The sequence below is a fragment of the Diplodia seriata genome, assembly GCF_021436955.1.
Source record: "Diplodia seriata strain FDS-637 chromosome Unknown scaffold_1, whole genome shotgun sequence".
Classification (NCBI taxonomy): domain Eukaryota; kingdom Fungi; phylum Ascomycota; class Dothideomycetes; order Botryosphaeriales; family Botryosphaeriaceae; genus Diplodia; species Diplodia seriata.
Window position 1 is genome coordinate 3,078,820 of NW_027117308.1, and position 26,294 is coordinate 3,105,113.

Here is a 26,294-nt window from a genome sequence, read left to right on the forward strand (position 1 = left end):
ACTCCACAATTCTCCGCGACGATAGTAACACAGAGTAATGTCACACTCAGCTATAGAAGATACAGCCCTACATCAAACTTGCAGCATTCGCCAAGAAAGACTTCTTTCATCAAAAAACCCCAAACAGCACCACCATGTACCTGCCTGTTTGAGCATACATATCATTGTCCCCGCATGCGTGCTCTCTTCTTCAGTATTAAGATACGACATCCAATGTCCCTCGGGCATCAAATCCATCCAGCACAATACATGAGAACGGAATCATCTTTTCAATGACAAAGCTCCGGGTCGTTGGTACGCAATATTACGTATTAGTACAACACACGCATACACATCTCCAAAAAGCAACAGCAACAGCAAAGTACACAAGGAAAAAGAGCAGAGTGCAAAGCACAGTCCATGGGACTCAGTAAGGGGGATAGACAAAGGAAATTGAGATCAGCAGCCAGGGGATGGGGCTCGGGTTAGGAGGGGTAGAGGGGGAGGAGGGCGGACGAAAAACACCAGCAACAGATGGGTAACACAAAGAAAATAGGCTTTCAGCAGCGAGGACAGGTACTTGGGGGACAATGTTCTTCTCTTTCGATCAAATGACTTTCTCTCTCTACTTTCCTTTCCTTCCTAGCTCAAAATCTCCAAACAAAGCGAATAGCTTCCTCCCGTGGTATAATATTTACAAATCGAAAAAAGGCTGCAAAGTTCACATCACACAAGAAAATCCGTCACAAAAGGCTTTCCTTCAAGCTTTCAACTCTCCCTCCGCTTACAACAGCGCAATGGCGGCGGCGGCGAACATCAGACCGCCGGCAATCTCAACACGGCCGGCAGCGCCGGTCCACTGGGTCGAGGGAGCCGTGGTGGTGCCGCTGGGGGTGGCGTTGGGCGAGTAGGTGGCGGCAGAGACACCAGGGGTGGTGCCAACCGGGGTGCCCGAGGCGACGGGGACCGAGGGGACCGCGTAGCTCATGGTGCCGTTGTTGGAGTGAGGGGGCATGCCGGCGGACGGGGCGGGCGCAGGCACGTAGACGGAGCCGGAGAACTTGGGCGAAGACGGGACCGACTCAGCCGAGATGGGCTTGCCGGGGGTCTGCGAGGCCGGGACAGCGGGAGTGGGGGTGGGGAAGGAGCCCTCGACGCCGGAGCTGACAGGGGCGGAGGGAGAGCCCTTGGGGGTGCCAACGGGGGTAGCAACGGGGGTGCCAGCGGGGGTGCTGCCGGGGCAGTTGGAGACCTCAGGGCCGCACGAGGTGACAGTGATGACCTGGGTGGTCATGATGGTGGTGGGACCAGCAGGGGGAGCGGAGACGGCAGGGGCGGAGCTGACCGGGGGCGCAACAGACTCAACCGAGACCGGGGGCTGCGAGGCCGGGGCAGAGGGAGCCGGGGCGGAGCTAGCAGGGGCCGAGGGAGCCGGGGCAGAGCTGGCAGGGGCAGACGGAACAGCGTACGAGGCCGGGGCAGAGGGCGCGGAAGCCGGAGCAGAGGGCGCAGAAGAAGCCGGGGCCGAGGGGCTGCTGCCAACGGGGCGCGAGGTGGTCAGGACCTGGGTGGAGCTGGCAGGGCAGTCGGTGACAGAGGCATCGCACTTGGTGATGGTGCGGAGCTCAGTGGTGTAGGAAGTAGAGTGGTAGGTGGAGGTCTCAGGGCCAGCAGCGGGGGCAGAGGGAGCCGGGGCAGAGCTAGCCGGGGCAGAGGGAGCCGGAGCAGAGCTAGCCGGGGCAGAGGGAGCCGGGGCAGAGCTGGCAGGGGCAGAGGGAGCCGGGGCAGTCTCGCCGCCAACGTGGCTAGAGACCGGGGACGAGGCCGGGGCAGACGGGGCCGGGACAGAGGCCGCAGAGACCGGGGCAGAGGGAGCCGGGGCAGAGCTAGCCGGGGCAGTGGGGGCAGAGGCCGGGGCGGTGGTCTCGTCCTCCTCGGGGCAGTAGGTGGTAGAGATGGCGCGGGTCTCAGTAACGGTGTGCTGGTGGGTCTTCTCGCTGGCCGGGCAGTCCGTGACGTCAGGGGCACACGAGGTGATAGTGTTGACGTTGGTCTCGTAGACAGTCGACACCTTCGAGGGCTTAGGGGTGGTCATGGCGGCCGGGGTCGAGGGGGCAGGGGCAGTGGCACCCTCAACATCGCTGGCGGCCGGGGAGCTGGCAACCGGGGAGCTGGCAACCGGGGTGGAGACGGGAGTGTCAACAGCGACGGAAGGGGTCTGCGAGAGGGGAGTGCCAACCGCGGCGGAGGGAGCGGGGGTGGAGGCAGGGCCATCCTCGACGGGGCAGTAGGTGGTCGAAACGGCAACGGTCTCAGTCACGACGTGCTCGTGGGTCTTCTCGTTGGCCGGGCAGTCGGTGACCGAGGGCGCGCAAGAAGTGATGGTGTTCATGCGGGTCTCGTAGACGGTCGACAGGGTCATCGGCTTGGGGGTGGTCTGAGCAGCCGGGGTCGAGGGGGTGCTCGCGGCGGCGCCCTCAACATCGCTGGCAATGGGAGCCGACTGGGAGAGGGGAGTGCCGACGGCAACAGACGGGGTCTGCGAGAGGGGAGTGCCAACGGCGACGGAAGGAGCACCAGCACCGTAGTCGGGGCTGCCAGCGGGAGTCTCGACGGGAGTGTCGACAGCGGCCGAGGGAGTCTGGGCCGGGGTGTAGACGGGGGTGTCGACAGCAACCGAAGGAGTCTGGGCGGGAGCCTCGGCGGGAGTGCCGGCGGCGGGCGCGCCGTAGTCGGGGCTGCCGGCGGGAGTCTCAATCGCGGCCGGGGTCGGGACAGAGGTGGCAGCGGGGGTCGCGTTGGCGTTGTCCTGGTTGGCGCAGTTGCCCGAGGCAGCGGCGTTCTCGATGCAAGAGCAGGCATCGTCCCAGGTGGAGCCGAACAGGGTGAGGTCGATGTCCAGGCAGGCGTTGAGCGGGACGAGGTCGACGCAGGCATCAACGCGGGCCTTGAGGAAGACGGCGTTCTGGCAACGGCACTCGGGAGAGTCGTCGACACAGACCTCAGCCAGGGCCTTCAGGAAGCACTGGTCGCGGCAGCCACCGGGGGAAGCGGGCATCTGGCAAGTGACGCCGCAGGTGGTGACGGACGAGGCGGCGCTGCTGGTGGAGGAGCCGCTGCCGCCGAGGTTGAGGGACAGATCGGCGTTGAGCAGAGGCGAGGCGACGGCGCTCGAGGCCAGGATGGCCGCGGCGAAGGCACCACGGTAAGCCATTTTTGATGATTAGATTATAGGATTAATGAGTGTATGGGGTAGTAAGGACAGAAACGCAAACCCAATTCGTGAAACGAGTGACGAGGTTGGGAAAAAAGAAGGGCAGGCCGCGTTAGCCAAGAGGGGTGAGGAGGAAAGCAGCTGGGGAGCGACGGGGACGACTAGATATACAGCACGCGAAGGGAGACGACGATCGTCGTGAGAAGCTGGCCTTGGCCCAGTCCATGATAGCCCTACGGGCGCCGCATAGGACCGGGGTGCCTGGAAGGGCTTGGCGCGTCCGAGGCGTAATTGCTGCCGTTGGCGGGCTCGAGCGCGCGCCTTTTCTGGAGTCGTGATGTGCGAGGGTTGCCGGTTGCGGCGTAGAGGCGGCAGGCGGGCCGCGGCCTGGACAAACCGTATCGCCCCATTGGCGCGAGCGCTCAGGGGATACGATGATCGCAAGTTGGGCGTGGCAGCATGAGCGCTGGTGTGATTGCGGTGGTGGAGAGGTGGAGAGCGCATGGGCGCCGGGCCAGCGAGAAAGTCCGCGCCGAGCGCGCGCGCACACGTGCCGCCAACCGGTGGCGCCTCCCCCAAGCGCCAAAATGACTGCTCCCCACTGCCAAAATGAGCACGTCCGCTTCGGGACTAAGCCAATATCTGCCCCTTGGCCGTCGCTGCTCTTCTCTGTGCCCGGCAAAACGCGCGGCTCCAACTGTCGCGCTCGCGCAGGGCGCGCTCTTCACCACCACCGCCATAGCCACCCGGCCCCGGCGTCGACCGCTCCCCCTTTCATGACTCGGCCCACCGCTCTCGTATCTCTAAGATCCTAGGAATCCAAACGGCACACCGAGCGAGTCCTCCATCCCGATGTCCGATTGACTGCGAGGAAGCAGCGGCGGCGGCCATCCTGCTCGCGCGCCGCTCGCCGCGACGACTTCGGGTTGCCGGCAGGCCAAAGTGATCAACAGGACCTCATTTTGCTAAATTTGTCAACTCCCTCACTCGCCGCCCTTTGGCCGCCGTGTGGCCTGCTCCGCCTGCTGTCGGCTTGAAGAACCATACACCGCCCACATGACTACCGATCAATCGTCGCCGCCTTCGATCCCCGAAGTTGTGACTTGCCGATGTCTCTCGCTCGCATCCCACGACTGCGCTTGAAGAGAACATGTCCTCCCTTACTCGGTAGCGCCCACTCCGGGCGTCGGGCGTTGAGCGTTGAACTCCCTTCCGCCTCTCCCGCGCCCCATGCCGCCGAGCGTGCTTTTTATCCCCACATCTTGGCCGGCTGTTCCGGATGTCCACCAGCCCAGCAACCCACTGACCCCGTTCGTTCTCGTGTTCAGCCCAGCTGTGGCTCAATTCCTTCTCACAACGGCTGCAAAATGCCTTGGCGTGTGGCTGAGACTGCTTGATACGACCCTGCGTCTCCACTCTTCTACCGGGCCCTACCCGATCAGGCCGGCGTTTCTCTCTTTTAGGAAGCCTCATGTCCGGCACTCGAGGTTTAGATGTGCACCGCCACTGATGTCGCCTATCATGGCAATTCCTTCTGGCATCCCCGGTCAAACGAGCCCAATCACTGTCACCTGCCACACTTGTATGCCGTCATGCCCTCAGCCCTGCCGTTTCACACCGCTGCCGGCTGCCGCCCGAAAGACATTAGGGTGGGCAGTGCGCCTTCAAAAGCTCAGCATACGCTCTTTGCCCCGTGAATGCTCAGCCCTACGAACCCAAACCTTCACCTCCGCGTGTTTCAGCCCTACCGGTTGGCTATTTTTGCCATGTGGCTGTGACTGAGGCGTTTCCTATACATGTATGCCTCAACGCCACATGAGAGGCCGAATTCTGACCAGAGTAGACGACTTAATTACCCTCATTGTGGCTTGAAGTTGCCTGTGGCTGTCGCCAGTACCGCCGACCCTTGTCCTTCCTTTCGACCATCAACTATAACCACAACCATGCATTCCATCGGCACACTTGCCCTTCGGAGATCCAACTCGCCATCCCCGCCTGCGGCCTTTCCTTCTCCTATTACGGTTCCAAAACGAGTCCATCCAAAACTCAGCGCCACCACTACTTTCGCTTACGAGCCTCGACCATCGTCCAGCTCCACCATTTCCTCTTTCGGTTCCAATAGCTCTTCTTTTAGCTCTTCCATTGGCACGAAGACTCTTAAAAAACAATCTTCATGGACTTCAGGGCCCTCAATTACCTCGGCTACCCACACTACCTTGCGCTCAACGATCTTTGAGGTTCCAGACTCTGCTTCCAAGAGCAGCGTAGACAGCGAACCCGTCCGATCACCCGGGGGCTACGACAAATGGGGTGGATTCAGCTTTGATTGTGCACAGCATAGCTCGCCAAAGGGCTTTTATGTCCGCTCTATCGAGGAATTCCTTGGCGACAGCATGCCTACGAGACGTCAGAGCTGAAGGAAGACACAAAATCGGGCAGGAAGCTCTTGATCTTGCGAAGAGGCGGCGAGCTTGTCCTTTGCCGGTCACGACTGTCGCCTTCCACGAAGAGTTTCCAGGCTGTGCCTAAGCTTTGCGAGTATGGCGCAGACACTATTCTTGCACCGCAAGTGGTCCAAGGGATTGCATTGAATACCGGGTTCGGATGTTTCAGCGGAGGCACGGGCATCTGATGCAACACCACCGGCTCCGGACGTTCAGAGAACGACTGCAAACTCTCACGCATGAACTACCATCTCCGGACAGTTGCCCCGCACCGCTGGTTCCCTTGATACTTTGATCTGCATCATTTGTTATCCCCCGCGCCTCTCGGAGGCGATATCACGGTCGCATTTTTAGGCGTGCAGTCCATCATTGCGCTGCAGATCCCACTTAAAGGATAGGGGGACAGTCTCCGCCTACTCACCGCATCACGCGCTGCGCGCCTCATTGAGATCTTCTCTACTTCGAGTTTTAGTTTAGTATGCGGCTTTCCTCGATTTTTTGTTCTCGTAATTTCTTTGGCAAAAGTTGGAACGTTAACATTGATGTTATACCTGCCCCTCATTTGCAGAGTCCTCTCCCAAGGATCAACGAGTTCGGCCACCATCTCCTTGTCTCAGTCATGTCATCGTAATTTGGTCGCATTTTCCTTCTTTTCCTGTTCATACTTGGCATGAATAGCCATGAGCATACTAAATTCCACTGTCATTCATCGTGCGTTATTTTATTTTGCCTACTCTCCGCCCATGACTTCTTCAAGCATCCACGCGACCGTTGACTCAAAGCATTTTCGAGCGAAACAAGCCTCTTTCCAGTGCCAACGACAGTAGACGTCCTGTTTGGCTCAGCTTCAATCTATCGCACACGACGGACCTACAGCTAACAGCTCCACGATCGTCGCCCAGCCAATCAATCGCATCGCTTTCCGCTAATCCACCCCACCCCACTCACTCCTTCGTCGTACAGGGTCTGTACAAAAGATGCTTCCAGACCATGTTCCCAGGACCAGGACGTTGGAAAAGCGACTTGCATTTTGGCTGAGCGCCAGGTGGAGATACGGATCTCGTACCCTTGTTCCCCGACGTTCCGCTTCGCTCCTCCCTGGTCACGGTCACTCTTTTTTCCCTGTCGTGGCTGTCAGCCATCCTTGGCCACGACTCCGCAAAGGATCTCCGTACCCTGTTCCCGGGAGAGCACGGTGCGCTTAAGGCCGCGCAGTTCCCAGAAACCCCGCTGCACCGATAAGAATTTAGAGACAAGGACCAGGGCGAGTGGGGTGGAAGTGGCCTGTACCGTGGATTTGGGGCAGTAGTACCGCTGCCCTGGCCAGCTAACGGATGACGAGCAGCACCCCTCGAACCCTGAATGAAAAGCCACTGATGCTCAAGGGGTCCATGACGGCTTAGAGCCTCACAGGCGAAACGCGCAGGCTCTTTCTCCTTCTCGTTCTTCTCGTGTCCATGACAGTGGTTGTTTCACGACTACTCATTGGCAGCGCCACCACCGCGAGTCTCTAGAGCCATGGCCGAAGCCTCCTATCTCAGCGGACCGACTCAGCCGATCAAGCTTCCTCGAGCAAACACCGGCCTTTTCTGGAAGACATCATGGCCCACAACCCCAAACAACGATACAGTTCCATGACAACATAGCGAACCAGGAAACGAAAACAATCAACTGAATGCCCGACCCGGGCGAGCGGGTGCGCGCTATGAGAGTATACGCATGCGGGAATAAAAGTCCGGGAACCACGTAGCTAATCCCGCCGAAGGCGCTCCGGCACTTCGAGTCTCACACTGTACTATGTACAACCATCTTGTATTGTTCCGATGGCTAGCGCGAATTGCGACCTTCCCAATATCGAAAGGCAAAATGGTGAAGTCCATGACAGCCAGCGCTGAGGGAGAGCGGTCCACCCCTCCCCATCGTTCGGATCGGTAGCGGGACCACATGCCAAACGGCACTTTTCGGCTACGCCTAATGCCGTGCGGAGTTCATCCGGGCGTGCAGGAAGCTAGCTGGATCTTGGTACGGTCGTGACGATTGACGGCTCGGCAACGCAGGCTAGCAGGTTCGAGAAGGACGGGAAGAATGGGCGACGTGACGTTGGCTTGCAGCAGGCACAACTTTCTGCCTCGCACCCACCATCGACATCGGCATCGGCATCGCAGCCACCCACACCCCCATCGCCATCGCCATCGCCATCTCTATATCGTCGTCACCACCGAAACTCAGATCGATCCCGGCTTCTAGATCTCTGGGAAGCATCATCGATACAAAAAAGCAAGGCACGGTTTCAGCTGCAACCCGCTACGTCGCCATGCGAGGTGACGCAGGAGGTTGCTTGTCCGTGACGCCTGTTACGTAGAAACGGACCGGCGGCGGCGATGCTGCTGATTCTTGCGTGCTTGCGTGCTTTCTGCGTGATGCTGCTGCTTCTGCTTAGCTCTGCTACCCTTCCTCCTCCTCCTCCTCTCCTCCACTTTCCACCCTCCCCTCAGCCTCACAGCCACAAGCCTCTCAGCCACCGCTTAAGCACCCAACGCACTAACGCGGAACACCCCCGGCCGGCGCGGCCGCCGTCGCCTTCCGTTTTTCCCTGGGCAGCCATTTACCTATGGACGGCAGGCGGCGGGGGCGGCTAGAAAGGGGACAAAGTAGATGAAGAGAGGGTAGAGTGGTTCGTGAGTGGTTTGTGGTTGTTGGATCTCATGATCTTCAGCTCTTTCGCCACCACCACCTCCATTGTACTGGAGACGGGCATGCCATGTGCGCACCCACACCATGGCACGATGCGACGCGTGCTCGCCTCGTGCGCACACGCACATGCGCATGTTCCCGTGTGTTTTTTGTTTGGGTGATCTGCGCTTATTTTTGCTTCCCATCGACTAGCCTGGGCTTCCTGCTGCTAATCCGTACTGCTGTGCCCCCGCTTTTTCGCTCTTACTCACTACAGCCGCACCAAGAGCGTCGATCGTTCTATTTTCCGCTTACGCTCGCTGCAGAGTTGCAGCAGAAACGGAGACGAGGAAGAGGAAGAGGGGAGGAGGATGCGCGCGTGGTTGCGGCAATTTCCCCTCACTTTGCTACGTACTCTCCTCAGACCCAAACCATTTCTCTCTCGTCTCTCGCGCGCGCATACACCGTTTGGGATGGTGATATGCACATCCGTCGACCCTTTGTGGAGGCGAGGCGAGGCAATGAATCCTTCTCGCCAGCCATCCAGCCAAATGCCACATTCCTTCCGGACAGATGCGCGAGACACAAACGCGATAACGTGTGCCTGCGAGTATAGTAGACGTGTGTGTATGCGTAACTGCACGTTTTTTTCTTTTCGTCTTAGCATGGAATGTTCCATGCATGAGATGGGAGGGGGGGAGGACGTTTCCCGTCATGCACGCGCACGCAAGTGCTAACTACTGCATGGCATGGCATGGCACCGGCTTCTCTGCCATGTGCGCGCGGTGCGTACCAATATCATCCGTCCGTCACGGCAGCTGCCCGCTTCTTGCCGTCCGTCGCGTGCTGGAGGGGAGGTGTGGGAGGCTGCGCAGAAAGAAGCAAAACTCGAACCGCCCGTCCGTAAAGCGTCAGCACTACCATCGCGTGGAAGACGTGAAAAGCTTCCATGTGTCAACCCCAAGCGGCAGCGGCCCGAAATGAGCGCGTGTAATTGGAAGGGGTTGAGGGGTTGGGCGGCGGCGGCGGCGGCGGCGGCGCCTCGCCTCGTGGCCGTCCCAGTCTTTGCTTATTTTCTCGGTTTCTGGGAAGCGAAGTTCTCGCGTGGATGGGTTGTAGTGGTTCGAGCAAAGAGTGGGTGGCTAGAAGCTTACTTTTGGGCGAGAATGAGGGGATAGAAGCCCGCTAGAAGCCCGCTAATGCCGGACGCGGGAAGGATGTTACCAAAGAAGACGAAGCAGAAGAAGAGGAGGAGGAGGGAGGAGGGGAAAGGGTGGCACACCACCGGTTCCGCTGTTCCATGGGTGTTGGTTTTGCTTTTTTGCCTGACAAGACTTTTGTGCTTATGCATGAAGAGGGGAATTCGCCGGCCGGCCGGCCGGCCCACCCACCCAGCCAGCGCGCGGCGAGGCGAGCTGGGCTTGCGGGGCCGACGGAGTTTTTTGGGTCAGTGTTGCTTGACTGACGGGCACGCCGACGAATTTGTTGGGTGTTTTTGCTTTTGAAGGCGAAGGGTCTTCGTTCGTCGTGGCCAATGCTTGCGAGACCCACAGCCGATCAGCGGAGGTCGGTCCGGTGGGCTTCACGCGAGCAGCAGTGGTGGTGGTGGTGTTGGAGATGGAAGACTCGAAAAAAGGTCATTGCTGAAGAAGTGGAGCACGACTGACGATAGCGAGCGATCGTGTGCCACTCGGCGACGGCGAGGGGAGTGCAAGTGAAGCCCAGCTGCAGGGGGAGGGGAAGGAGGGAAGAGGAGTTTTCGGGACTGGATGCTGCTAGCGAGTAGCGGGAGGCTTGCGGAATGCTCGCCTATTCGCCTGCATCCTGGGCCGTGGCTGACGGGCGTCGTTTAGGTCCCTGACTTCCGGGGGGAAGACGGAATGGTGGGGGCTCGAAACAGTAGCTTGGGTGCGCTGACCCTTCGCCTGCCAGCAATCGCCGCGGTTAGCGCTCAGCTGCGAGCGAGGCTGCAATGCTGGGTGTTTGCTCCCATGGCGCAGTGCTGGGCTGCTCCCGTGGGAAGAGGGTGTTTGCCACGCGGTGTGCGGTGCCTGAGAGCTGAGAGTACCTAGTGCGCTAGATCTATCTCCCATGTGCGTGACGATAGCGGGCTGCAGCTGCATGTCCGTTGACACCCAACCCCGCTCCAGGAGATTCGCGGATGGCAGTGGATGGGCGCATCTGCGACGCTCGGCCAGCGAGCAGCGGCTAGCATCGAATCCTTCCCCGCTCCGCAGACGAGCTGTCGGGAGCTGCGAGATGGGCTCGGCTGGCGATCGCGCCTGGACTGGATTTGCGGGTGGAAGGCCGGATGATCTACGAACGCTGCCCCTTTGGTCTGGTCGATTACCTGTTTGGGCAAGACGTGCAGCACGACATGGCCTGCGAAGGCCCGACTACGCGGCTTCGTGCCCAAGACTCGAGCTGACCCTGAATCGGCACCGGCTGCCCACTTGGCCCAACCGAGCAAGGTATCGACATGCGGAGCCGTTAAGGGTCTCCCCGTTGGTACCTCCCGTCCAAGCGTCGCACTTGTCCCTGCTCTCTGCCGTGCCGGGCCCAGCCATGCAACCCACGATTGACGCCCAATCCTGCCGGCGCGACGGAGAGGCTGGCGAGCCTCCACCCATCCACATAGGCCCGTCTCCGGAGGCAAGCTAGCAGAGAAGCCCGTCCCTGGTCCACGCAGCTCTCAGGATTATATAGACAGCCTTGATCACCAGGGTCTCCCACTGCATCATCGACAGCTTCGATTCCACAAGCACAACTTCACCATTTGATACCTTGCCTCCCTTCTCTCGAGGGTACCAACGACGCAACAACACATCAAACCACCACAACTCTCCATGGCCCGCTTCCTCTCGAAGCTCTCGTCGCGCGTGACGACCATCCGTTACTGGCTGAGGGCTCACCACGAGGATGGCAACGGCTGGTTCAGCGACCACTCTACCCGTGATATGGATTTCTTCGACATTGGCATTAGCGACAGTGACTCTGCGCATCTGCACGCGTGCCTTTCTCGCAAGGAGTCTCGGGTGGGATGATTGCACCATCCTCCTGGCTCTACTATGCTCTCTCACCATCTCTCTCATCTGGTCTTTCCGTATGTCACCCGATCAATCCCCCCGATCCGCGATCCGTTGCTGACGCCCCACGCAGAAGTTCCCTACGGACTGGGCGAGCAGCTCGCCTCCATCCCGCCGGAATACCGCGCCATCAACGCCGCCATGACGTGGGCGGTGCTGTTCCCCTACTACGTCGGTCTCTGCCTGGTCAAGGCGTCGGCGCTGCTGCAGATGCTGCGCGTCTTCGCCATCCCGCGCGTGCGCACCGCCTGCCTGACGCTCCTTTCGTTCGTCGCTCTCTTCTGCATCTGGCGGACCGTGACGGCCCTCATTGCCTGCCACCTGCCGCCCGCGGATGACGGCAGCAGCTTATACGGCAGCTGCGTGGCGCCTTTCCCCCTCCTCTACATCAACTGCGGCATCAACATCGCCCTGGACGTCCTCATCACCCTGCTGCCGCTGCGCGTCATCGCCAACCTGCGCCTGGCCGCGCGCCGCAAGCGCATCCTCACCGCCGTCTTCGCCCTCGGTTTAATGTAAGCTCCACCATCACCACCACTTCCGTCTCTTCAGCTTTCTAACGACCAAAACCACAGTCCCACCATCCCCTCCTCCATCCGCCTGCACGCCCTCACAACCATCTCCTCTGCTACCCCCCACCAATTCATCACCGCCACCCCCTCCACCATCCGCTGGACCGCCCTCGACCTCAGCACCGCCATCATCTGCGCCTGCGGCCCCGCCCTCGGCCCCCTCTACACGCTGCTCGCCTCCCACCTGCCGCGCCCCGCCCTGCTCACCAAAGCGGGCGACGACGACCCCTGCAACACGCTGATGATGGTGCTCTCGCCGCCGCCCGCCTCACCGACGGCCATCATGTTCCCGCTGCCGCTGGTCGCGGGGTCGGTGACGATGGTCGCGGCGGCGGGCGTGGCGGTGCCGACGCTGTGGCAGCGGCGCGACGACCACAACCGCAGCAACAAGAGCGCTGTGGAGTTGGCGCCGGTGGTCGGCGACAAGCGTGTTGAGAGCGTGGGCGTTGCTGTCACTACTGCCGATGGCGTGGCCATCTACGACGATGACGATGACGATGACGACGATGCCCTTAGCGATCTGGTCGAGTTTGCTGGCTTCACCGGGCTGACGGGGGATGCCGGCCTGGATGGCTTCCTCGTCGCGGCGCGGATGGAGAAGGCTAGGAGCAGGGAGGAGTTGCTGGCGGTGGCGAGCCGGAGGCCGAGTGCGGGGACGACGACGGTCAGGGTGAGGGAGGTGGGTGGTTATGACGTTGATGACGACTATGATGATTATGACGATGGGATTGGGATGGGTAGGATTAGTGTGGGAGTGGTGTCGGAGGGGAGGGCGTCGAGTACGATCGAGCTTGTTTGATTCGTGGCTCTTCTTTCTTTCCATCTCTCTTGGTCGCTCACTTCAGTTGCTTCTCTCCTCACTTGTATACCTCTCCCTCTCTCTCTCTCTCTTTACTACTTTTTCCTTGTGTTGTCTCTTCTTCTTCTACTTCTTCATGTCTGCTTTTCCAGCGTATAGACCTCATGACGGCGGCGTTTTTCATGTATGCATGACTGGGCGGCATCATCGGTGTTCACATGGTTTCTTTTTTCTTCGGGACTACCTACCTAGAGTCAGCGATTTCCATACGTACGACTTTTTGCATCATCACTAGAACCAAAAAATCAGCGCATCTTCTGACTACGTTTTCCAACCCAAAACAGTGATGGTGTGTCCATGACGTGTCTCAACCAAACCTCCCTACTTACCAGATCCCGTCATCATGATTCCGGCTTGCTGGGCTGAAATCACATGTAGAACCTGGTACCACGCATGAGATAGCCAGGTCGTAAGTCCATCAGGTCCACGCCAGAAACAACTCGACCGATCCCCTCGGTGCTCCACCCCCAACAACCCATCGCGCAACGCAATCGCTTGCAGGCCCGTTCCATGAGCGATGACCTGGCAGTAACGCGCCCACCTCTCTTCAGCACCTCGACTCCTTCGGCCACGCCCGCCCCGCCCGAAGGGCACTCCAGACGTCCGCGAACCCTTCGGCTTTTTCACGCAGCTGCGACTTTGACGCCCCGTGCAACGCTACCACCGCCCAGTTTGATCGACAATGGCGGCGAGGCGAGGCGCGTCGCGTCGCTGACGTGCTCTCCAGCATCCATCTTGCCGAAATTGGTAGGTGAGGTGGCCGGCAGGGAGGAACGCTCCGTCGTGTCGTCGCTGCGAGGCGTGGAGTGGTTCGTCTCGTGCAACAGCTCGCGAGACCCAGCCGCCGGGTCGGGTCGGAGGTGTCTGTTTTGTCTGCCCCGGCCCCCGCCCGGGTTTGGCTGGGAGACTTGGGCTTGTTGTTGGGAGGATGGAAGGGAAGGGAGGGATGGAGGGAGGGAAGGAGGGTTTGCCTGTGCGCTTGCTTGTGAGCGTGCCGAGGTGGTAGGTTCCTGAAGGCCCCCCCCCCCCCCCCCCCCCCCCCCCCCCCCCCGCGGACGGTGTGGGCAGCGCGTGGACGAGGTCGAGGTCGAAGTGGTCGGTTGGGGAATACATACCCAGGGGCTTTCGGCGCCGCCGTCGACCGGGAATTTGACGTTTGGTGGGACCTCACGGGACGGCGGGATTTTGGGCTGAGGTCGACGCCCTGCGATGTCACATGAGAATGGTTTGGCAATAAGGTAGAAAGTAATTCACTCTCAACACACCAGATGCCCGTGCCGTGCCGAGGTCGACATGGTAGCGGTGATGGCGCCTTACGAATTCGAACGAGTGGTCTCGAATGCTTGAACTCAAGGATGTCGAGACGAGGCGTCGGCTGTGTTGGCGACTTCACTGTCGACTTCGATTGAGGTCAATGTTTGATGGGCGGCATGCCCGGTTGGCGGAGATTGGATGGCAGTTGAAGCCATTCGTGTTGCCTGTCTTTCCGGTCCTTGGTTTTTTCAGTGCTGTGCTCGGATGGTGTACTGTCGAATTTAGAAGGTATCCTACGTTCGGTGGGTAGCTGGCTGTGCCGCATACGAAAAAAGGCATTGCGCCGTAAAGGCCCAGGTAAATTCTCGATCAACCGCGCAGAATGCAAGCGAGCTAGAAGTGGTAAGTAGCTATCAGCCAGGACGGATGAGTGATTTGGGAGCTTGTCCGTGGCCTGCGTAGAGCGTAGTGTGGTCAAGATAGACACAGAGCGCTGCCGGGACCGTGACGAACCCCTGTCCTCCTATGTAAATCCATGGTTGTCGCGCCATATCCGCTGATTGTTCGAGCTTTCGGTCTCAAAGGAAAGTCGATGTTCGTGAGTCGCAGGCCGTCGCAAAAGGAAGGCACGAGAGAAAAGACGTGGCCGATCTTATCGGCGATAAGCATCATAGCTGCAGCCTTCGTTGCTGACCCTCCGCTTTGCCGTCGTCTCAGCACTCATTCACGCCGCGAGCGAAGCCATGTCGGCGTCGGACGCAGGTTCCATCGTCTCTCCTTTCTTCCGCCTCCCGCGCGAGCTCCGCGATGAGGTGTATGCTTCTCTGCTCGCCCCGCACAACTTTTGCGTCGAGCGCGATGACGACTACGTCGACTACAAGTACGACCTGCGACTCCTGCGCGTCAACCGCCAGATCCACGACGAAGCCAGCCAGGTCTTCCACCGCCTAAATGTTTTCGCGCGCATCGAGACGCCATGGCCCGAGGCGAAGCAGCACATCTCCGACGAAGGCCGCGTGCCCATCATCGCATCCGGTCCCGCCGCCGCCGGCTTCTCCGCCGTCCACCTCCGCGTCTACATTGAGGCATACCAATACGTCTTCGGCGAGGGGAACACCCACCACCTGGTCATCCTAGTCGACCACCTGCCTTCCTTCTGCAGGATGTGGTACTACTCGGACTTGAGCCATCCCGGCCTCAACGCCCACCTGCGCCTCACCCTGACACTGCAAGAACCTTTCGCGCCGAATGCCTCCGACAAGACAATACCGCAATCGCTGAAGCGCAAGATGCTAGAACCTTTCGGGGAAATCAAGGGCCTGCACGAGTTGCGCATAGAGGGCCAGGGCGACGAGTCGATAGAGAAGGAACTGCGCGATGTCCAGGCCGTGCCCTACAAGACTGCGGCGGAGTGCTTGGAGGAAGCGACGCGACTCAAGGACGAGGGAAACACTGCTCTTCAGAAGAACCAGTTTCGCGAGGCGCTGCGGCTGTACGAAGAGGCGTTCCTGGCCATGCACATTGTCGTGTCTGGCAAGAGGCGGTCCATCTGGGGCAACGCCTTCTTCGAGGTACACGTGCACTCGGGCCAATATGCGGAGCAGTACGGCCAGCTGGTACGCCTCACTCTGCGGGTCAAGCTCGTGGCGAACACCACTCTGGCCTACTTGAAGCTTGAGGATTACCACATGGCCAAGTTCTGGGGAATGCGTAGCATCCAGCTCATGCGCGAGGGCATGGGCATCGAGAATGACGACGACGACGAGCCGATGCTGGGCTTCGCTGCGGCCAACGAGATGGGCAAGATCTATTATCGGACAGGCCTCGCTTGCAGGTCTCTAGACGAAACAGAACAGGCGAGGAAGCTCTTGCGCATTGCTGCTCAGTACCTCCCAAGGGATCCTCAGGTATCAGCGGCATTGGCTTCGGTGGCTCTGAGAATATAGCGCTGGAGGCCTCGGTGCTCGCAACTTACCGCAGCTTTGTGGCCGCCTTTGACTGCCTGATGAAGTGCCTTCTGCCAATTTGCACTGGTTGCCGAACATGCACGTCCAGGCTCGTTCGTGGCATACGTCAGTGCCAGATCCAATGACGTTGGTGCGGGTTAAAGTTTAGCGAGACAGGGAAGATTCAAAGAACTCCTATACCTATTGTTCTCTGGAGATTCCTCTCGGTGTTACTTGACCTCGGCCTAAAAAGGTAGCCTGAGTTTCGGAGTCGACCAATAGTGTCTGGGCCATTAGCACATCCGGCCGGATCTCGGAAACACCGAACAAGAAGATCACCGACCCGATTCCCTGTTACAGCATAAGGAGACGCGTAACGGCAACGATGTATAGGGCAGGTCGCAAGGCAGACAATCCCGACGAGTCAAAATGTGCCCGTGGTCTACGAAACTCCGTTTCAGAAGGCTTGCGGCTCTCCTGAACCTACCTGACGGGACAGTCGACTCTGCGCTGGAAAAACATGCGAAGAATACAGAATAGAAACGTCTATTAGAATCAAGTAATGTTCTACACCCACGGCCCCTGGAATGCTGTGCCGACACCTTTCTCCGAAACTCGTCATCTTTCCCCGAAGCTCGTCACCTTTCCCCGTAGCTCGTCACCTTTCCCCGAGCCTCGTCACAGCCTCCCAGTATGCGCGTCTAGCCACACTCGATGCCTCTACAAGAAGCAATCGGATCTCGGGCCGCACAAAGTCTTGGCTGTTTCTTGGCTGAATCCCGCAATGGCAGGCAAGCAAACAATGCAGGCTCAGAAACAGTAAACAGTCGTAAGCCTTAGTGGGGCTCGGCACTTGAGACACCAATTGGCGCCCCCAGATCTCCGATAGCGGTAAGCATAATCGCTGCTGCGCATCCAAACCCATATCACCTAGTATAGGTGCACTGAGCACCTTGAGCTCGCCTTAGGCGCCTTCAGGCAGGATGTTCGGCACTGTTTCTTAGTTACGCGTGGACGTTTCCAATCATCCTCGCGCTGATTGGGTGCCAGACACTGGAGAACGGATACACGCAATGCCTACGAGTTGGGGCCGCAGCATTGCCTCCGCTGCGGCCAGAAGGTGGAGCTTGGGGAAGAAGTCCTCTCCGCGAGCTTTCCTTATAAACCGCTGCCACAACACTTGACCCCAACTTCTCCTCCATCGCTCAGCATTCACTCTTTCTCTTTCTAGCCGTTCGTTTGGCCCATTGAGCAGCAAACATGCAGCCCGCCGTTCTCCTCGCCCTCGGGGCTTCTCTCCTATCCGGAGTCGTGGCCCACCCCCACCACAACGATCTTTCCCACGCCGAGCTCACGCGCCGCTCGCACCTGTCGAAGCGCTGCGAGGGCGCCGCGGCGTCCATGAACCGCAAGCGCTGGGCCAAGCGCAACTCGAAGCGCGACCTGGTCTCACGCTCGGCCGCCAACACGACGTACAGCATCAACACCGAGGCGCCGTACTACGACGTGCTGCAGAACAACACGTGCATCCTGACCGAGGAGGTGACGGGCGGGCCGTACATCTGGCCGCGCTCGCAGACGCTCCGGCAGGACATGGTCGAGGGCCAGGCGGGCGTGCCGCTGTACCTCGACATCGGCGTCATGGACGTCAACTCGTGCGAGCCGCTGCCCAACGTGCTCGTCGACATCTGGCACTGCAACGCCACCGGCAGCTACTCGTCCTTCACCGGCCTCAGCCCGGACACGCCGTTCGAGACGCTGCTCGACCAGCTCAACGCCACCATCGGCGACGACCTGCACACCGACGACACGACGTTCCTGCGCGGAATGGTACGACTCCCTTCCCCTTCCCATCTCCCTTTCCCTTGTCCCAAACGCTAACACCTCACACACAGTGGCCCACCGACGCCAACGGCATCACCGAATTCAAGACTATCTTCCCCGGCTTCTACGTCGAGCGCACGGTGCACATCCACGTGCAGGTGCACGACAACTGGGTGGTCCGCGCCAACGGCACCATTGCCTCGTCCGACACGGTGTCGACCGGCCAGATCTTCACCGCCGAGGACCTGACGCAGCAGATCGTCGCCCAAGAGCCCTACGTCGGCCACACGGCCATCAACCGCACCACCAACGCCGTCGACGACATCTACGCCGACGAGACCAAGAACGGCTTCGATCCCGTGCTGGATATCGTGCCGCTTGATGGAAACGATGTGACGAAGGGCATGGTTGGGTATATTACGATTGGTGTGGATACGGAGGCGCAGGGGGAGATGAGGAGGAAGTTGAGGAAGTTGTAGATGGGGTGAGTGAGGGTTGGGAATAGACGATAGAGGTTGAAGAATTGTTTCTCTCTTTGGGACGTCATGTCTGTTGGATACGGGTATGAGATGTAGACTCTTTCCATGATTGTAAATAGGAAATTGTCCCCTAGTCGTTCTTCTCTGATTTGGCTCCTTTCTGCTTGCTCTCGTCGGATCCCACTGCGTCTGCTGCTTCTTCGTCCCGGACCTTGTTCCTTCTGTTTGACCAGAACATCCATGCCGCCCAGATGCCTATTACCAACGCTGTCAGTGGTATGGTGATGGCCCAGTACACCCAGAAATTGGACGGATTGGACTCCACCATCGGCGTGCTGAAGAGTGCCTGAAATCTTGGTCAGCGACGTCCGTGATTGTTGGACCAATTGAACTTACTGATACAAATGTGCCAGGAAGGAACACGGTAGTCAAGATAGCGATGGTCTTCATGGATGAGCTATCGCGTTTTGCCGCGCTGGCAAGTCTTGCGGAGTCCTTCGCTATTTGGGTGTTGACCTTCGCCAATTCGATATTTGCGCGGCTATCCCTCTGGGCGAAAAGAGTGTAGAGCTGTATCGGCTAGGGTCAGCCAAACATCACTACTATGCCTGCCTCGTTTACTCACGGCGGTCATTTGCAAAGCCGATCTCTCCTGTAGATTTTCGAGATGCGTCGTTAGACTTTCTGTAGTTGTAACCAAGCCTTCCACGCGATCTTCAATGGCTCTTGCGCAGCGCGCAAGTTCGAGTCGACGGGTAGACCCGGCAGGACCAACACTGAGAGATCCAGCGTCCATGGATCCGACTATATCGTCCATGCATCGAGTAGCCTTGAGTATGCTCTCTGACAGGCGGTGTAAATCGGCGACTCTCGCCAACAAGCTGGTAGTACGCGCTCTTAGATCGGTTCCTACTCTGAGAGCCTCCTCGGATCTTTCTAGGAACTCGTCATTTTCCCGAAACCCTTCTCGCAAGCCAACATTTTTCTCGAGGGTATCAACCTCAGCTATCAAAGCGCCCTCCACCATTGTCGTGAGATAGGCATGATTGATACACTCCGTTAAGAGCAAAGTCGGGACCAGCATCGGGTGGCAGAAATAAGCTCGCGCAGCCTGGATATTGCGTATCAAGGTGCTGCTCCTGCCCAGAGATTCCATCACCAGACCTACCATAAGATTTTCGTCCGGCAAATACGAGATGACAGCGTTCCCAAAGATGTATTTTACGATCCAACCTAATGTTGCTTTCCTTCAATAACACAACTTTGAATGTCAGAAGAAATCACTTACAAAACCTTGTGGTGTCTTCGCGCCACCTGAACATCCCATGATGTATTTCCACAACCTTATCCATGAATTCAAGTGGTATATTAAATACCTCGATAAACGCTTTGAGACCGGCTAGGTTAAATGGAATACTATCGGGCTGATCGTTGATCGGGTAGTCGAAGATTCCGCGCAGAAGTTAGTCAAGTGTTCGAAAGAGTTTGCTCCTGTGTTTTCACTTACAGAAGACGCAGTCCTCCAATTGCATTGTCAGGAGCACTCTATCACACGTATGTGTCAGCGCCAAAATTCAGACCTCAAAAGGGGCGATAATTTGTCACCGAATTTTTGATCCAAGTTTCCACTTCGGTTGGCCCATGGCTGTTTACATCGTCGACGACCTCGCCAGAGTCGAGCTGCCAAAGCTCAATGGACTCGCATTCCCTTGGCTTAAGGAACCGTTCTCTGACTGCATCATCGCAATCGTCTCTGAGCAACCAAAGGAGACGAGCATGGTCGAGCATCGCTTAGCCCACCGTTGAATCTGGAGTAAGCTTTCTTTCCCTTTCTTACTTTTTGTTGCGAAAGCTGGGGAGAGATGGGTTTGCTATGGAATCGATAAAATGACGCAGTATCCTCTCTTTATAGGTCCTCTAGCAGCCGATGTGCGCCCGCTTTTGGGAGGGCAGGCATCAGCTTCAGCCTTGCTTACCGCGCGCCTGCAGTCTCCAAACGGTCACATGCATGCAGCCACACGCAACTGTGCAACAACGCTGCATACCGATTCCCTGCTGCTTGCACCAGCTGAAGTGTTACGCATGCTTTTGGCGACTCCCGCATGCTCCTGTCGGCCGGATCAATAGGGTAGCACTTTGCCCTAGCGTTGCAGCGCGCTCGCTTCTCAGTATCTTCTCCCCAAGGATGCAGCTTGGCTAGGTCGCACAACTTCTATGCTGTACGTGTCGTGTCTTGAATTGGCATGAACAAGCACTCTTCTTGACTTGTCCCAGACGCACAAGCAAGGTTTGTTGAAGAATTTTCAGGACACAGCATGCCACATGACTAAACTTGTGTCGAAAATAGTCTCAAGGATCTCACTCGTTGAGATGAGTGCATGATTCCATCTGCCTTCAAGCTCTGGTCGGTTTAACAACCAAAGTCCCACTCACTCCCCTCTCCAAAGCGGAATTTCTCTTGTGGCATTCGACATGAACCAACTTTCCAAGTCAATCAAGGGAGGCCAATGTTTATAAAGATTGCTGTTGTTTTTAATTTTACGAGCTGATATATGTGTATTACTTTGGCATTAAGATATTCAACCTCAGTGATAATGAGATGAATTGAGGAACGCGAAATTGATGCAATCATCACCTTTAAGTGACTGCGATTTATAGGGTGTCGTTTTCGCTTGTTTGCGTCGCAAGAATAGGTACTTTCGGAGAAGGATTCGCGCTAAAGATAGCCTGCGGGTCAATGCTCTGGTAGATATCCAGAACAAAAACCAGGCTGCTTACTCGTCGGCCTTGACTGAATTGTTGAAAATGACAATTGAGGTACTGAGAACTAGCAAATGCGAATATCGAAACAACATGTATGAAACTCAATTGCATGCCCATCAGTCAGTTGTCTTTCCGTGGATGCTCGAAACGGCCCCCAACCATGACGTGGAGAACACCGCCCGGCGGCGAGGCTGTGTCACCGCAACACCAGGACCACCATCAACCGTCACCGTCAAAGTGGCGCAGCAGCACCCCACGCTATACGTACAAAAACCTCCCACAGACCCCAAAATCTCCAAGTCCGCCACCAGCTCTCTCTCCTCCCGCCGGTCAGCCCAACCACCAAAACACCACCGATCCCTCCCACCGAAATGGCCGCCATGGGTCCACAAAAAGCGGCCTCCACAACTTCACAACAACAACACCACCGCCAACGTCAACAAGATCAACAACAACAACAAACCTCACCACAGCCTCAACCCCAAAAAACCCCACCCCTCCTCCGCCTCCCCCCCGAACTCCACCACCAAATCCTGCACCACCTCGCCGCCGCCAACCGCTTTCCCGACCAGTCCCACCTCCGCGCCACAAACCGCTACTTCCGCACCCTCATCCCGCCCCAACCCCCAGCCGACTGGCGCGTCCTCCTCGCCGCAGAGCACAGCCTGTGGGCGCGCCGCCGCAACCGCCTCGCCTGCGTGCACTGCGCGCGCCTGCTCCCGGCGCAGCGCTTCGCCGACGGCGCGAAGACGAAAGCGCGTTCTTCTCGCTCTCCTTCTTCTCCGTCTTCGCCTTCTTCGGCGGCGGAGTGGCGCGCCTGCAAGACGTGTCAGGGCTACCTACTCGGTCCGGGTCCGCCGGGGAGGGGCAGGGCGTTGGTGCCGAATGCGCATGCGGCGCGGATGACGCGGGCGAGGGAGGTCCGCGTGGACGGTGGAGCGCAGGTGTGTCGCGGGTGCGCGACGGCGTTTGATGCGGGCTGGGGCGCCGGGCGGAGGGGCGCGGGCGGTGCCGGGGGCGTGTGTGCGGAGTGTTGGATCCGCGTGGGGAGGGATGCGGTGGAGGACGCGGAGATGGCGCGGGTGAGAAGGGATGTGAGGGCGTGGGCGGGGAAGGGCGGGGTCCGGGATGCGTGGGGCGATGAGAAGTTTTGGGCGGACGAGTGGGCGTGGGTTAAGGAGGAGGCGTGGCCGGGGTGGTGGTTGCCCGTGTATTGCCCGTGTTGCGATTATCCCGAGAGGGATGAAAGGCCCGTGTGGAGGGAGGGGTGGAGGGGCGTGCGGGTTGCGAGGAGGGTGGAGGGGTGACAGGCGGCGGGCAGGTGGTGTGTGATTGCGTGGCGCGGACGCTTTCGTCGGGTTTGGATTCCAGCCGGCAACGAGGGGAAGTTGAACGTCTAAAAGAGGCTACGGACTCACAGCAATATCTTTCCGCTCGCTGGCGAGCCTGTCAGTTTCTTTCCGGGGCCAATGTTGCGGTCCGAGGCTTCATACCAGCTCTTTTGATACCCAGCAATAGACTTTTTGTTCCATGGGCTCAACCTCAATATATGTATCGCGAAGATGAACTCCTCACTATCAAATCGGACGGTTAGTGTGATGGGCAGGCTCCGGCTCTATACATCGCCACCGGAACCTTACAGTTGTAAAACCTACAGGTTTGTGATCCGGCAGGTTTCCTCATTAATAAAGTGAGCACCTGGTGACAGTCGACGAGTTCGATCCTGGCTTCAGCGTCATACTTCGGTTCCTGCGCTGAGCCTGAGGGATCGGGCTCGTACATAGGGCTGTTGACCAGATGCAAAAATCCGAGTGGGGTTTCTTTTTTGATCTTTTTTCGAACACCATCTAATCACTCCTTTGACCACTGGTAGTTACCGGCCACTGTATTGGTTCCTGTAGTATAGCACCAACCACCCCATAAGACCCCATGGCTGTCCACCCGTGTCACTTCACAACTTCTTGTGATGGCACCAGCCTACCATCACAGGCCTGACTTATTTGATCCTTTCACTTGGCAGCCATCCACATACTATCAAGGAATTCCTCGTGAAGGAAGAAAGAAGTGACGTTCTTTGATGACAGTACCGAACTACTCCGGGGGTGTATTATTTGATTCGAATCGGTTCCATACCGGGCACAGGTCAAAGCCTCTTTCCCGCGTATCCAGCCATCTTACGATACCTCTACTCTGGCTTTTGAGCATACGTGACGTAGCTATCGACAGGCGTGTCAGCAAGCAAAACCACACAAACCGTTGTTTCCAGGACGAGAAAAAACTCACAACTCGTTGTACGCATGGAACTTCATCGTCTTCAGCTCCTTGACCGTCTTCGCAATGAGCACCTGCACCTCCTCGAGCGACCAGCCCAGCGTCCCCGTAAATAGTCGATACGAAAACGCCTCCATGCCCTCCAGGACCTGCATCAGATTCACCGTGCCAATCTCCTTCTAACCGTCCCCAATCCCTTGAGTCAGCTCAAAAACTCAAACGTATAAGAAGAGGGGGGGGGGGGGATGAAAACGTACCATCTTCTTATCCTTCGGCCACGGCCCCAGCGGCAGCTTGTACTTCTGCACATGCACGTTGACGAAGCCCGCGTCCTTGAGCAAGCCGGCGAAGGTCGGCCCCGTGTAGACCTCCTTGCCGAGCTTCGTGCAGCCCTCTTCGAGCGTGGCGACGAACTTGTTGATGTACGCGTCGGCCGGGAAGCTGCCGTCGTCGGACTTGTAATGCGTGTCGAAGCCTTGGAGTCTGCGTGCGGTGCCGAGGGAAAGGAGGAATGGTGAGTGTTTACATTTGCGGGCGATTGGAAAAAGGAGGGAGGGAGGGATTTGGCTGTGGATGTGGATGGGGATGGGGATGGCGACTTACTCGACCCAGCCTCCCGGCCTGGTGTGGGTGTACATGTTGGCCACCAGCGCGGGCCAGTTGGTGATGGCGGCGTCCATGTAGCGCGAGAAGATGAGGTCGAACGGTTCGGCGTGCGTCCAGGGCTCTTCGATGTCGTCGACTTCGAACTTGACGTTGGGTGGCTGTCCGTTTTTGGGGGCTCGATGTCAGACGCTAGGGTTGTCCTTTTGCTTGGGAGATTGTGGATACGTACCACCCATTGTGGCTGAGTGGGGCTGAGATCGTTTCCGATAACCTGCACTGTGTTAACCATCGTGTCTTTAGAGCGGTATGTTGGGTGGAATACCTCTGCTTCGGGATACTCATCGCCTGGATACATGTAAGCCAATTGGAAAAGAAGCTACATCAATTTACCTACCAACATCGATTGCCCAAATACCCTGGTGACGAGTCAGCTTTCATTTTACACTATGTTCCCTTTTTCTTCCCTTCCCTCTGCCAGCTTTGCAACTAAAAGAAATTCTTACCGTTCCGGTACCAGCATCAAGGATACGTTTCAGGTTCTCCCTCTTAACCGGAGAGTGAATCCGCTTCCCGTCAAACAAGATCATCAGCATATGGTGCAGCAGGTCGAGGCGGTCTGCCTCGTTCTGCGAGGATGCATTAGTTGGAATTCCTGCTGCAAAGCATAGGACCACGAACCTCATCGTTGGGCATGATGTACGAGCCATCCTTGTACGCATGGTAGCGGCGGCCATGCTCAACGGGGTAGGCGGTAACACTCGACGTCAGTGACTGTGAGTACCGGGAACTGCAACATTGTCTCAGCACCCTTCCCAATCATTGCAACTGATGGATGGCTAGGGAAGGGGTCAGTTACAGCTGATCTTCAAGACTGCCGACGGCGGAATCGTTTTCGAACTGGTGGGGTCGTCAGATGCCGAGATTTTTTTTGCATGCGAAGGCATCCGGCGCTTACACTGGTATCGACCTCGATCTCTTGGACACCGGGAGTGTGGACGACCTGATCGGAAGACGTCATTGCGGCCGGAGAAGCACGCGCGAGGATTCCCTCAGACGCAAGCGCTGCTGATCGCGAGGGAGAAGAAAGGGGGAGGTGAGACGGTTGGAGTGAAACGTGGCAGGGGCGGGGCGGGCCGCGAAAGCTTTTTGTGCGCGTGCGTAAACGTGGGAGGCACAGTTGCTGCAGATGGGCGTCCGACGCTGCGGTTCACCATGCGGCGCAGTGGACTCGATCATCGATGTTATAGACTCGAACAGCTTAAGCTACTCCACATGCCCCACTCCTCAGGAGACCCGCCGGGAACGAGTCCGTGCTCGCATGAAGCATCTCATGCTGGACCATGTATGTTTGCGTGCGATGGGATGAGCAAAGACAACTGGAAGATGGATCTTTCTAGAACGTGGACGACAAGCCGATGAGCGCGGGGAGAGGGGGTGCACATACCTTCCAGATTAGGTTAGCTCAGTCCAGTGAAGACTTTCAATGTATATGGCGAGAGCAACTGTTGTACTACTTCGTATACGGCAAGTACCCGAATACGAATTTGGTGGACTTAAGGTTCCTGGCATGAATCTTGAATACGACCCCCAACGTTTTACTGATTGATACGGTTTCCATCAAAGATATGTTCGATCGAATATCTACCTCCCAGCTAAGACCCAAACAGCCATATTAAGCACTACATTGTTAAGCTTCATTAAATATGTCACTGAAAGCAAGAAATAAGTAGGGAAACACGGAAGCCGCAAAAACTTATTCCAGGAAGGTTTTTCGACGAGACCGATATATATTCTTACTGATAATCCCTTGTACCTGCTGCCCGAGTCAATAGATCCCTCACCCCGCCATTCTCCCGCTCTATTTCACCTCCGCAGTAGAACCGGAGCCCTAGACACAAGACACACCAGAAGGCCAATAGGGACCTAAACATCTTCACATTAGCAAAGTCACCCTTGTCCTCGGAAGGTGTACATTCTACTCTACCCCAATCCCGTCCTCATCCCCACCACACTCCCAACCACCCGCAGCAGAACCGCCACCACAACCACGGCCTTCGACCCAAACAACCGCCCCTCCCCTCCCCTCCCCCCGTACCGGCACACGACCAAAACAACAAATAAGCTTCCAGCCACACAACCACGCCACGCCACGCCACTCCACGCCGTCCGACATACCGCCCGACCACATCTACCCGAGACAACCCACCCCTTGCATAACGGATGGGGGAGGGACAAGCAAAATTCCGTGGCTCTACCGCCTTGTCTCGTCTCGTCTCAGGTCGCCCCCGCCCCGCCCCGCCCCCTTCGGTAGCCACCACCGCCCC

The 26,294-nt window shown here is 57.9% G+C and overlaps 5 protein-coding genes across 5 annotated transcripts; 3 read left to right on the plus strand and 2 right to left on the minus strand.

Moving 5' to 3' along the window:
• Positions 1-763: 763 nt before the first annotated feature.
• Positions 764-3,193, minus strand: SLS55_000892 (uncharacterized protein; the record flags this gene model as incomplete). Its single annotated transcript, XM_066772399.1, has 1 exon — positions 764-3,193. One exon carries the CDS (start codon positions 3,191-3,193, stop codon positions 764-766), a length of 2,430 nt encoding a protein of 809 aa, XP_066637678.1.
• A 7,963-nt stretch (positions 3,194-11,156) lies between these two features.
• Positions 11,157-12,767, plus strand: SLS55_000893 (uncharacterized protein; the record flags this gene model as incomplete). The annotated part of the gene is made up of 3 exons (XM_066772400.1): positions 11,157-11,298; positions 11,470-11,911; positions 11,972-12,767. The coding sequence occupies 3 exons, from the start codon at positions 11,157-11,159 to the stop codon at positions 12,765-12,767; spliced, it is 1,380 nt and encodes a 459-aa protein (XP_066637679.1).
• A 2,057-nt stretch (positions 12,768-14,824) lies between these two features.
• SLS55_000894 (uncharacterized protein) lies at positions 14,825-16,027 on the plus strand (the record flags this gene model as incomplete). Its single annotated transcript, XM_066772401.1, has 1 exon — positions 14,825-16,027. The coding sequence occupies one exon, from the start codon at positions 14,825-14,827 to the stop codon at positions 16,025-16,027; it is 1,203 nt and encodes a 400-aa protein (XP_066637680.1).
• A 1,401-nt stretch (positions 16,028-17,428) lies between these two features.
• On the plus strand, positions 17,429-18,330 carry SLS55_000895 (uncharacterized protein; the record flags this gene model as incomplete). The annotated part of the gene is made up of 2 exons (XM_066772402.1): positions 17,429-17,857; positions 17,923-18,330. 2 exons carry the CDS (start codon positions 17,429-17,431, stop codon positions 18,328-18,330), a joined length of 837 nt encoding a protein of 278 aa, XP_066637681.1.
• A 5,042-nt stretch (positions 18,331-23,372) lies between these two features.
• SLS55_000896 (uncharacterized protein) lies at positions 23,373-24,988 on the minus strand (the record flags this gene model as incomplete). The annotated part of the gene is made up of 7 exons (XM_066772403.1): positions 23,373-23,543; positions 23,622-23,847; positions 23,968-24,128; positions 24,200-24,241; positions 24,474-24,596; positions 24,649-24,741; positions 24,926-24,988. 7 exons carry the CDS (start codon positions 24,986-24,988, stop codon positions 23,373-23,375), a joined length of 879 nt encoding a protein of 292 aa, XP_066637682.1.
• Between the last annotated feature and the right edge of the window lie 1,306 nt (positions 24,989-26,294).